The sequence below is a fragment of the Macrobrachium nipponense genome, chromosome 21 (assembly GCF_015104395.2).
Source record: "Macrobrachium nipponense isolate FS-2020 chromosome 21, ASM1510439v2, whole genome shotgun sequence".
Taxonomy (NCBI): domain Eukaryota; kingdom Metazoa; phylum Arthropoda; class Malacostraca; order Decapoda; family Palaemonidae; genus Macrobrachium; species Macrobrachium nipponense.
The window spans coordinates 2,601,352-2,614,737 of NC_087212.1; the positions used below are offsets into that span (position 1 = coordinate 2,601,352).

The 13,386-nt window shown below is 37.0% G+C and overlaps 1 protein-coding gene across 3 annotated transcripts in view; it reads left to right on the top strand.

The window, feature by feature from the left end:
- The window catches only part of LOC135197692 (ras association domain-containing protein 10-like), a 708,795-nt gene extending 696,910 nt beyond the window's left edge, over positions 1-11,885 (top strand). For all 3 annotated transcript variants that reach the window (XM_064224710.1, XM_064224711.1, XM_064224712.1), the window contains 3 exons: positions 341-563; positions 1,355-1,566; positions 7,300-11,885. In XM_064224710.1, the coding sequence (XP_064080780.1) occupies positions 348-563; positions 1,355-1,566; positions 7,300-8,512 (1,641 nt within the window). In that variant the 5' untranslated portion in view covers positions 341-347 and the 3' untranslated portion in view covers positions 8,513-11,885. The remainder of the gene's footprint in view (positions 1-340; positions 564-1,354; positions 1,567-7,299) is intronic.
- The last annotated feature ends 1,501 nt before the right edge of the window (positions 11,886-13,386 follow it).

Below are 13,386 nucleotides of genomic sequence, written 5' to 3' on the forward strand. Positions count from 1 at the left end.
AAAAACACGTGTTTAAGAGCACTAATTTTCTTTGCATGCCTAAGGACATATACGGACCTATAGCATGGGTGTCAGATAGGATTGGATTTATCACGAAACAAACAATTTATTATTGCTGTCATTACTATTATTATAAATATTGTTTTTTAATACTTCTGCAGCTTATCGGTTTTATTATGTTATCTCGTTTATCTAGATAGTATATGTCATTGGCTCTACTTTGTATATTCTATGTATTTGGCCTTGAGGTGGAATAAAAGTTATTTTTATTAGTTTTTTTTAACTTGCCTTAATTGACATTATAATATTTATAATACCAATTTCTTTTTTATTCTTGAAGGGTCGTGATGACGAGTGAGGTGGAGATCGGAGTGTGGGTGGAGGGCGTGCAGAAGTGGGTGACGGGCGTGACTCGGCGCACCACCTGCCATGACGTCATCAAGGCCCTGCTTCGCGCGCAGCAAAACGCGCGCATCGACGATAGTGACGTCAACCATTACGTCATCGTTGAGAGATGGCGGAAGGTGGAGAGGCCCCTCGACCACGAGCAGAGAATACTCAAGGTGGGACAGAGATGAGAAGTCATTCATTCTTCTCTAAATTATGAGGAGAAATAACGATGGTTATGGGTAGGAACCTCTATTAGTATTATTATTATTATTCAGAAGATAAAACCTATGCATATGGAACAAGCCGAGCAGATAGGCCATTGACTTGAAATTCAAGCTTCCAAAGAATATTATGGTGCTCATTAGGAAGAAGTAAGTCGAGGTAAAGGGAAATACAGAAAGAAGAGACCCCACTTTATTAAATAGTTAGATTAGTAAAGAAAAAAATAGATGAAAATGTATTAAAATGCAGGGAGAATAGTAATAGGATAGTTATGTAGATTTGAATGGAAGACCACACATTCACGATTAATGATACATAGTTGTTATTCTTACAATCTTCACCCTCGTTTCATTCAGCTTCTAAGGGGGAAGAATTTTCAATGGAAAAATGTGCCTTTTGTCTATGTGTGTAATTCCATCCTAGTTTTCTCTACATACGTTAAAGAACTGTATTGTTAATGATCTTTAAGATGAGACAGGGATATTTCAACCAGTTTGTGGCCTTAGCAGGATTTTCAGAGATATAGGAACAGTTGTGAATTATGTAAATTTATTATTATTGGTGACTGTGGCATAATATTAAGTATCATTATCACTATTATTAACTGTGGTGTCACAAAAAAAGCTGTTTGTGTGTGTGTGTGTGTGTGTAGTGGTAGAGATATTGTTTTACCAATATATCATTACAATACCACTTCTATCATTTGTAGGATGAATTTCTGAACTATTCCTTTCTTCCACAGGTATGGCGCACCTGGGGCGAGGCCGTCGGAGAGGTCCGTTTCTCCCTTCGGCGTCAGCGCGACGGAGATAGCTGCCTGTCCTCCGGAGGGGGCGGCAGTAGCATCGGGCGGCCGGAGCGGAGTCGGAGACGACACAAGTGGAGGCATGCCCACCACAGCCCCAAAGAGACCGTTCATCCCAAGAAGCTGGCCAGAGAGGACCCGAAATTCTGGTGAGGTTTTTGAATACTACCCACAAAGCTTGGTGATTCTTAAATTTAAACACATTCTTCGCCTTTGTCTTGAATTGTTAAGAAAAATCGACTGTATACAACAATGTTTAAAAGAGCTTTCCCCCCCAAGAAGACTAAGGTCCTCTTCAGCTGAAGAGGACCTTAGTGAATGTCAAAAGCACCCGTTTCATTTCCATTCACTGTAACCTGGTTTGTAACAGTTGCTTTTTCTTTACCAATTTAAGGATAGTTTTAAATGAGAAATTATGTCGTTTCACATAAAAAGTGGTATGGTCTTGATGTACGATAGGATCTGTTTGGTTTAGCCTCTAATATCATGCAGCTTCAAAGAAAATGTTATTATCAATAACTTGGTTAATGAATTTTTAGTACAGAGTGAGCAGCTCTTCACATATGTTATTGCTTTTTTGGCAGGAATTCTTGGTAGCGTTTATTTTGTGGCCTTTTAATTTTTAATTTCAAATAGAGCATCCGTTTAGTGTTTATCGTAGCCCCAGAAACGAACATAGGGTTTTCCCTCTCCCTTCAGCATGTCAAGCGCTTTACCTTAAGTGATGTATATATTCAATGACGTTTCGGACAAATCGCTAATCAGCTACGCAGTATGTGCTTCACAAATACACTTGCATGCAGTCACAAATATGCGATGAAATATTTTCTTGTTAATAGGTTTTTTAGTGCGAGGGTTTATTCAGAGATAATATCTCACTCCTATGGTTCATAAAAAGAATGCGTCAGGTTGCAACTTGAACCCACACCAAAGAAATGATAACCAAGACTTGTCTAGCTATTAGGTATCCATTTCTTTAAATCCCTGACTAGCAGGGATCCCATGTATGGATTTTATTGGTCAAATGTTTGTCAATAGGTTTATATCTACTATTCCTGTAAATTCTGAAGTCTTCTGGTCATTTTTGTATTTGATTCAATTCGGCTGAAGTTTGCAAAGTATTTTGCATTTTTATGATACTTTGTTACTAATTATTCAAGGTATCTTCAAGGTAGATGGGTTCCTAAGCACGGGTCTCTCTTATCGGCAGTGGTAACAAAACGTTTTCCATTTCGTATTTGAGGAAAAAGAGTTTGTGCTCATAAGGAAGCCTTACTCGAAACTGATCCAAGTAAGAGCTTCCACAATGACGCAACCGCCTCACTTTTTGACATTCGGAACTGGTCCTTAGCTGCCAGTCATTAATTGGCGCGTAAGGAAGTAAATGTCGCTCCATACTGGTGGTGCAAGAGCCCTCCCCGGTGGAGAGAGAGAGAGAGAGAGAGAGAGAGAGAATCAAGTTTTAAACCTTTCAATGGAAGGCGCTCAGTAACATCAACCGTTTCCTTATAGAGACAAGAGATGATCAACCTTATAAGGAGTCAGGAGCGTTTTTTGTTCTTTTCCGATCACTGACATTTCAGGAGAAAGTATACTTCTGCTTTTTTATCGCTTATTAAGTAATTCAGTTGCCTTTGAGATTCTGCGCGCACGTCGAGGAGAATGGATTGAAAGGAGGTGAATGGGTTATGATTTTTTGCGCCTTTTGTGATATTGTCATTCCTGGATGTTTTGATACTCAAAAGTGGAATTCGGTATATCAACGTTCTTTCTTAGTATTTATGATGAAGTGGACTTATTTACCCTAAGTTCATGGCCACACTTGCCTCCCACCCTTTCATGCTGCCCAGTTTAAATGGAAATATAAGAAAATGAATAGAGTAAACTTGTCATAAGGCAAGAAAGAAAAAAAGTAGCCTTTGAGTCGGAGTTACCCAGCCACCCCAGGTGAAGGGTACAAGCTTGACCATCCGAGTTGCCAGCTAGGAATATTCTCCCTCGGCGACTGTCTCAATGTCTATCATATAAATCCATACATTTCATTTATTCGTATGAACGAACCTTCGCCATTTATTCACGTGGGAGTGAAATTTCCCTGAAGAATAACGGAATGTGAACGAAAATAAACTTACCCGCTTTAGCCAGCTGGCATCTCGAGGTGAAGGGCAAGGAGGCGAGGGCAAGAATGGTTTGGGTATTGTGGCACCTTCGGAGGAGTTTGCTTCTGTAGTGCCACGGGGAAGGTCCTCTCTTCCTGTAGTCATTTGGTCGGTTTCTGTGCTTGCGCTTCGTAAAGGCATCGTGGATTCCGTGCAGTCAGTTATTGACATGAGTGTTTAGTGGCTCTTCCTCGTTGGTTATCTTGCTTGTTGAAGCCAAAGCAAGGAATCGTGCGACTGCTATGGCAGAGTAAAGCCTTGAGAAGGATAAACGAAAAAAAAAAAAGGAGAATGCTGTGAAATGCTACGTCGAACTACACAGACCTTAGTAGTGTTTATATCAGAAATCACATCATGCTAAGATTTTACTACTCAAAAACATGTTAATTTGTTGGATTTTTTGAACAAGTGGTGTACCTAGTGATCAAAACTTATTCCAGTGTAGTGTTGTGTTAATTACTGGGAAGAAGTGAATCTTTTTTTTTTCTCATTCTTCTTCAAGGCTGCGAACTGTGCACTTCTCAAATTGCTATGTTCGTCCTTAAACCTGAAAGGTTTAAAAGCACGAATTGTGATTATAAAAGCCATCGCCGGTAATAGTGAAAGATCCCAGAACAAATATTGAAGCCACGAAATGAAGAGTGAACGAATGACATGCAAAATTAAATTTAAAGAAAGGCTTACGAACATGTTCTTTAAAATAGCAAGTAAAATTGCTGCCAAATATTGCACATTGATCCCGAGGATAGTAAACAGGACCAAAGGAGATATTGACTTATCACGCATATAAGCTTGTTTGTATGCTCGACGCAGCCAGCGACAGCAGAGACAGAATAGCGAATAAGACGACGGTCGTTGCGACATAAATGCCCACGAGACATCGATTTGCAATAGCGCCAGGGACGTTCGTGTAGGACCTGACACAGAGAGAAGAAAGTTTTATTGTTCGCTTTCTTTTCACTAGCTCCCTTTTCCCTGATAAATGAGAAGCAGAGGAGAGACTGGAAGAAGGACAGGGGACACACACACAAGGATGATTGACTTACAGAAATAAGATAAAAAGTCTGAGGGAATGAAAAGGATCGAGGAGGGAAATGAAGGGGGGGGGGTGCGTGGGGATTGAGAGAAGGGAGCCCTCCCTGGAACCATCCCTTTTAGACACCAGCCATCCAAGGCCTCGTACGCCCACGGTCACGCCAAGTAAAAGGGCCTCCTCGATTTGTAGCTGAATGAATCGTGCAGAGAATGTAAACAGTCTGGCGCGCTGCTCATTGAGAGAGAGAGAGAGAGAGAGAGAGAGAGAGAGAGAGAGAGAGAAAGCTTTTTTGTTGACGATGTACTCTAGGAAGTTGACCTTTCAGCGTCTCATAGTCTTACTTGGGGCAGTTTTGTGGTTCTTTTTATAGGCAGAAATTTAATTTTCTTTTTACCTTATTTTATGGGCATCTGTTTTTGCTCCCTTTAACTCCTCTCTTTTTTTCTGCGAAAGAGAGCTTTTTAAGGTTTTATGGTTTGGCCGGAGCTTTCGCATAGACTTTGTTGTGGGATTTGCTTATTGTAACGTGTTTCTTAGGTAAGTAAAAGGTATTGGGTAGTTCTGAACTTCAATAAACGTAGGCAGACGAGTATCACGTTTTAATTCTTCATTGAAAGTATTTTGGAATCTTCAGATTTCAAGTGATTATCAGGTACTCCAACAACTTTCGTAATATTTATGATTTGTTTCCATTAGATGAAGACAGAACAATACACCTGACCATACAGTACACTTGACTATATTGCATTCCTCTTTAGTTTTAAAAACATCTTTATATTTGACTGAATATATATTGCATACGTTTTAACTTCACATATGGTTTTAACAAATTACGTTTTACCCGACACAACACTAATTCATACCAACACTTCAGTAGAAATTGATTCGTGAGAAATCCTCTCAGGTCTGATGATCAGTGTACAATTATCCACGTTATGGACAAACCCTACTCATGTCATAACAAAGTACAGTCATGTCACAGACAAAATCCATGTCAAGGAAGAATAGCAGCATTGGCAGTGTTATAAAAATAGTTTATTCATGAATCACGTTGTGTTATCATTGTTACTATTTTATACCCATGAAATTTTTTCCCATTTTTCCTTTCAAATAAATTACATGACCTTTCTAAAATAGGCATTCTGGAAACGGACAGAATTGGTGATTAGGGGTTTTTATGTGCGTCTTGAGTTTAATATCGCCACCATGAAGTTTATCCGCAAAGCCTGCAGACCAAGATGCGGAACTCCGCACTTTAACATATTTTCTCATTTCAAAAGGTACGGTTAATCTCACCTTATCTGAGCTCTTTTGGCTTTAGAGGTACGGTGCTTGTGTTAATACCCTTTGCTTACAGATGTTGTTTGTGGGTGTGGTTATATTTTAAATTGATGTCTTTGTGTCTCTACACATTGTATGAAACGGAGGAGGCTTTCATTTCCAGGAACCTGTAGAATGTGTCAATGTGGTTGTACCAAAGGCACATATACATGTTATTAATATATATACATATAAATATATATATATATATATATATTATATATCTATTGTTATATATATATCTTTTCATATAGTATATATATATATAAATGTGTACATTTTATATGTCCTGCACGGTCTCAGGTTAAGAATGTTTCCTTCTAAGGTTTGGCGCCATTAACTATTGGAGTTACATAATCGTCAAGCTCGAAACGTATGTAATTTTTCCCCCGAATATTCATATTCTAGAATAGAATGTCTTATTTAATTAAGAGATTTAAGCGAAACAGCTTTGAAGTCGTTCTCAAGGAACTGTTTCATAAGGAAAGTTACGAGTAGTTCGGTGTTGTACGAACCCGCGCTTGCAGGTCGTCTTTTAATTATTTCAGATGGTTATTTTAACTGCTTCATGGTCACGAGTAGATGGCTTTCGTGAGTCACTACGACCCGAGTCGCTTCCGAGGTGGTCTGAAAAGGTGTTTGCCATTCAGCCCTCTCCAACCCCCCCCCCTTTTTTTTTTTGTTTTTTTTTTTTTTATTTAATCACGTTTCTATGCAGTGTCGATGTATTTTGGTGTTTGCTTTTCAACTGTGTTTCTCTTTACGGTTATTATTTTAAGCCATCAGACATCCAAGTCTTTATAAGTCAAACTTAATTGATAGATTTTGTCTTTTAAATTTTTCTGTTGTTTGTTGAATTCACATTAGTCACCAGTTTTTTTTATTGAAACATGAATATAGATTTGCTTTATAAAGGTCAGTTAATAGTGGTACAGTAATTGTGATGAGACTAGATTTTGTTTAATCTTCAGAATGTTAAAATTCTTTGTGGTTCATCAGTCGCTTTTCTATATATTAATGTGTTAAGTAGAACTTATTGTGAGGTATTTTAATTTCAATGTTAAATTAAGCCAATAGATAGCTTGAACTCTAAAATGGTCTTGTCGTTGAGAGGTATGATCAGATAGCAAACAGGTCACCATGTTGTGTTATTTCCTTAATTTTCATGAGATGGTTAGAAAAATAAGTGATTTTCTTTTCAGACCTTTAAAAACTTCCTTATACTACAGCTGGGTAATGGAAAGTCTCATTGACGCTTTCCTTCATTGACTTGCTTTACCAGAAGGTTCAGGTCGAGTAGACTACTACTTGTTCTTGTTTTTAAGTCTTTTTTCCTTATTTTAATATTTTTTTCTCATATGTTTCAGTGAGACTATGGAGAGACTGATGCGTCTGGTAGTAGCACAGGGAGAGACTATCCAGACACAACTCCGTAGACTCCAAGAGCGGGAACATCAAATCGAGCAGTATGAGCAGCAGATGCACCTGCTTCGCGTTCAGAACCTGGGCACCGACTACCTGCTTCATTCGTACCTCAAGGATGAACAGGGTGAAATAAAAGATGAGCCTGGAAGTGAAGAGAAGAGCAACGACTCGGGTGTCGTAACCGAGGAGAGTGCTTTGAACCAGGAGGAAGAAACTGCTGTTGCATCTGGTACCGACGAACTGGATGAGATTGTCAGACTTTTAACTAAAATCGAGCACATGAATACGCGACTATTGCACGAGGAAGAGGCATTAGCTGGGATGTTGAATGCTGTGCAAGCTGCTGATGAACAGCAGAAAGATGAAGCTGAAGTTTTGCAGCAAGAATTGGCTTGCGTTGCACTTGCACACGCACAATTGGTCTCCAACGTACGACAGAATGAAATCACCCTCAGAGAAATGGAAACGGTTCTCTGGCAACAACGGAAAGAGCTGGATGCCCTTCTAAGAGAAGATACAGAATCAGACATGGAAACGCGAGCTTTACAGCAACATCTCAATTACATTATCCACCTCCCACCTACAGCTTTCCGTTTACCCGAGGAGGACGAGGAGGAGGAGGATGAGGTAAGTAAAAAGCCAGTACCGGCACCTGCTGTAAACTCGAGTGCTCCACCACCACCGCCGCCACCATCAGCAGCTACAATAACAGAGAGAGTACCACCTGTAACTGCCCAAAAACCTACTAATGGTAACACTACTTTAGTTTCTATTCTAAAAAATAGCAGTACCAAAAATGTTATATGGGAGGAGGATGAGGAAGAGGATAGTCCGCCTCCTCTTCCGTCCTGTCCTCCTCCAGTAATAGACGACGAAGATGATGGGGACTCCGCAAACAACAGCAGTCTGTGCGTGAGTTCACGATCTAGTACGTCCTCAGAAGCTTCTACAAGTAGCTCTACCAGTGGTCTCAATAGTAAAGTGCCTGATAGTTCTCCACCAAATAAGTCAACATCCTCCTTGAAGTCGTCAAAAACCTCCTCTGAGAGAAGTGGGAAGGACACAGACTCTACAGACTCTAATTCAGATACAGGTTTAAGTTCTCTGCATAGCAGTAGTGATGAAGGTGTTTATGTCCTTGACACTCTAGTATAAGAATTACAAATTTACAGTTGCCTGACACTTGGTGAAAACATTGACAGTGAGTTGTCAGACAAACTGAGAAGATATCTGTAAGAGAGCTCCATATTAGCAGCTCATTTAACTGATCTCATCGTAGAGGTATTCAGTGTAGACAGTGTACAGAACAGTGTTATAAAAAATATATAAATATATATATAAAAGAAAAAAGGAAACAAAACCAGTGAACCAAAAGTATACTCAGTGAACAGTTCGGTGTATCATAAACGGCAATAGGTATGTGACATATGTAAATGAGATATAGATATATAAATATATGTATGTTTCTCTATAAATCTTTACTTGCTGTAGGGAATTGTGCCAGTGTCTACCCCACAAACTGGTGAAATGTCAAAGATATTTTTATTCTTGTTTATTTTCTTGGTGCCTTTGGGAGGTTCACCTCGAGCTCAGTGTTGAAGCTTTATCATGAATTTTAAGGAAGTACATACTTATGTGACAGTAATAGGGAGATAGCATGCATTTATTCCATTTAATACTCTTCTTACTGATTCTCCAAACATTTCAATGTAATTGTCCTTATCCTTGCTTGTTTTGTTGTATTTTCTTCTTACCCAAAGATCACTGCTTCTACTTGATGCTTAAAGTCAAGTATTAATGAAGACAGTGGTTTGCACAACTGCCCCTTTTTTAAAAGAATGGTAATTTGTAATTGGGCGTGAAGGATTTTCATTAGAGGTCTTATCTTTACCATGTTACCAATGAGTATTACATAGGATATTAAAATACCTTAATGGACCCTTGTCTCTTTAAAACAAAAGCTCTGGAGTACCATGCAGATAGAGAACCATTAATACACACTAGTAATGTGGAAGAATATCTCATATTTTGTAATCAGTTTTGATATTTTTATTTGTTTAAGTGTTAATGTTTCTGTGAGTTAAAGGTCTTACACTTTTATATAGATCTCTAGATTCCATACCATCTCAGATACTTAGTACAGTATCAGTCTGGATTCGTTTCATGTAGTAGTACGTATATGAGATCTTGGAAAGTAAATCTAGAAAATGTCAGGTTTGAAAGACACAGGTAATGCATAAGAAAACTGACCTAGAATTTTTAAAATGTGTAACAGAAGTAAAATAAGAACATGAAGTTTATCATTATAAGCCTGACACTTCCTGTGATATCTATGTTTACTACCCTTTTTTGTCAGTCGAGATGGGAATTGAAATAAATTTAAAATAACAGGGTAAGGAATTTTTAAAGATAGTTTTCCTGCCATGGGTTTTGTAAGGTTTACAAGCTATTTACTATTCTCTTTTTACAAGTTTTTGTGATGTAAGAAAAGCCTTTAATGAAATTCCTTGATATAGCCTCTAGATGTTCCATTTTTTTTATTTTACTCCATACTAAATGTTTGTATATTGATATATATATATATTGGAAAGATAGTACAAAATTTGTTCTTATGAAATGAAAAAACAATGATTGGCTTAAACTAGTATGTAAGCCATATGGTGTATTTTTTTCATGTCTTGTGTATTTTCATATAGTTTTATATATGAATGTGTATGGAGGGGTTTTACAATGAGAGGTAGATAGTTGTTAATGTGCCACTTTAGTGTTTCTTTGTCAGATAAATTATATGGAGAGCTCCAGAAAAAAATATGAGTTACCTCTGTATAAATGGTTTGGCAAGGTAATGTGACCTTAAATTCCAGTGTATACTGTACTGTAATCTCCCCCTTGTGAAATATTTTCAAAACCTTTCAGCTACAAGAACTCTCTCCATTATAAAATGCTTGAAAATTATTTATTAGAGCAAAGTTGCATATTGCATAGCATTTAAAGATTTATGTACTTTGAATATATATTGGAGGTTTGGCTACTTTTTCCATTCTTTATCAATGGAAATTTATGTTATGCATATACATCACATTAAATAATAGGACTAAATTTATGGCTCCTATCAGTTGTAAATTTTTTCACCAAAAGACTGAGTTTTGTAGTTCAGGAACTTATGTTACAAATGCAGCACTGTTATTAATATTGTCACATAACTTTGGCAAAAAGAAGTCAAACTTTCTTTTTATCATTGTGATGTACGTATAGCAAAAATAGTAAAACGGTCATGAAGTGCCTACAGTATAGAATTGTAGGTGTCTTCTCTGTGAATCCAGCAGCATTTGGTTGAACTGTTGTTTTGCTCTTTCAAATGTATATCAAATTGATCACCTGTGACAAATGAGTTGAGGGAAATTTTTATGAACGAAGTGTTCGTGGCTGTGACACTGGAATTCTGCTTTGATTATTATCATTATATTATAGGAGAAAGTAACTTAAAACATATTGTCTACCTAGAACTTTGTGATCTTGTGGTTTTGCACAAAAATGTTTTAAATTCAAGTACCATATATATAAATATAAATGGAGTGGAGTACAGTTATATGCATATACTATATGGTTCCATAAAATTCTCACTCAAAATGAGAGGCTACTCTTTGCTTATAATTTTATAAGTATTGAGATTAATTTCTTACTTTTAAGCAAATGCTCTTGCACCTGGAAGAAAGTTGTACATAAGAAGATTGAGCGTGCTTTTTTTTATTGACCAGAAATTATAACTACACAAAATTCCTGACCCATTTTAAATTATATTAGTTTCAAGGTAAATAATTTAGCATTCATTTAGAGTTCAATTTTTAAGATGATCAAACGGCATTGCAAAACAAAGCAATCTATGTACAATTGACTTAATCAAATATCTTCATGGTAGATATCATCTGAAGAGCAAGAACACCTGTTCACCCAGTATTACAACAGTATTATATTTAATTTCTGTTACACATAGGTTAACTTTAGCTTCCTTCATACGTATACATCTTGTTTAGCATTCTTTGTATGTAAAAATGTTTCCTATACATTTTCATGTGTCTTTTGTATGTAAACATTTTTCCTGCCTTATTATTTGTGCCGCATATCATTCAGGTGAGATTTTATCCAAACTAAAAGATTTTAAAGTTGAAAAAATTTAAGCGTTTAGTTGTTTTTGAATCTTTACTTTATACTCTGGTTTCCATCGTCATTAACAAGGACTGCAAGGAGAGTAAATGTGAGTTTTTTTACCCATTTCTAAATCTACCAAAAAATCATTAATGTGCAATTTTAATAATTTTGAATTTTATAATATCCTTGCAGTCAGTTTTGCCTCAGTGCCTTCTTATACTTTATTTCAGGCTCTTTTCATATTGCATCTTGGTACAAATGTGTATATTTTTAGAAACCAATGATGATTATATCAATATTTTTATGACTGTACATAGTGTAGAAATTTTATAATTCATGTACATACAATATTGTCAACAATAAAATTCACACTTATAGATTTTTCTTTTTCTTTGTAACTAAGAGAATTCACTATTGCATACTAATAATTTTCAGTTTATAATTCACAGAGTTCTTGAATGCAAAGATGAACTCAGGTATTTAAATGGCAAGTAATTTTTATTCAATACTGCTTGGTTTATCTGCACAAGGTGATACCTTCAGGAAAACCAAAATGTAAGTAACCAAATATTACATTATGCTGGTGACAGTCATTGCGGTATATATGACAATATAAACTCTTCTAATTCTAATATTCATTCAGGATATGATTTCTTTCTATTAATGACTGGTAATTTATAATTATAGGTCACTTTAGCCACTACTGAATCCAAAATTATACCACTATACAAGTTTATCTGCCAAAGATTGAAAAAGTAAACCATTCAATACTAACTACCTGTGGTGTACCAGTGGAGTTTTCTAAAAGTAACCAGGCTTTCAAAATTAGGATGGGAGTGCTCACGTAGGCTACCTGCAAACTGTAGCCAGGATGATCTGGAGCCTTGACACCATAAATCAATAGTGTGAAAAATGGTGGAACTTTACAAGTGGGGATACCAGTAGTAGCATATATAAGAAAGATGGCAGAAGTCTTCTGGAATACTACCTCCTGGAAAAATGGAGATTACCTAACAACAGATATGGCTGTTCAAGAATGTATCGGTATTCGGTGGATTCCAGCCCTTCAGCAACAGCTGGGATTTGAAGAGAAGGCTAACATCTTATCATGATGGCATTAGTGGCACTCTTCCTATGTCGTGGTGTTTCTCCCAACAGGTAAAAAAGGCAGAGACCACTTCTCTGACTTAATTGACTTACTGGGTAAATGGCAGATGAGGATCCTGCTTTTCAAGTATAACATGAATATGTAGAGATGAATTTATTATTTTGCATGCTACTGTTATTGTCGCTCCACTTTTACCTCACATATAACCCATGAAATTTCAAGTAAAGGTACCTGGAGATCTGTAGTGGTAACTACAGTAAATGGAAAATGTCAAAGGTACAGTAGGAATGTGTGCTAATTCACCTCCTTCAGTCCTTTGATTTATCTTGCAGACTTGCTCATGAAGCTAAACATTTAGAGCAATGGAAAATAACATCCTAGTGCATAGTGAGCTTATTTGGCTAGTTTTCTTATTTAGTGACTGTTCTTGTGAGTCTCCCTAAAGGGACCCCACACACAATACAGTTACCAAGGTTACTGGTGATGTTTCATGATAATTTTGATTTATTACTAGTCCAGGGCACCACCATGTTTCTTAAACCTGCTACTACTGGTGTTACTCTCCTTATTTTCCAAAGCCAGGATAAATAGGGAGGGTTGGTGTCACGAAGGGTACCAGTTATTATAATCATGGTAACCATAATCATACCAGTCGGTTACCCTCCTTTTAACCAACTAGCAGAAGTTTGACTTTGAAGAAATGTGGACTCACAACATACCTTCAGCTTGGTTTGTATCCCAACTGGTGTAAGGCAGAGTTCACCTCCCCAGA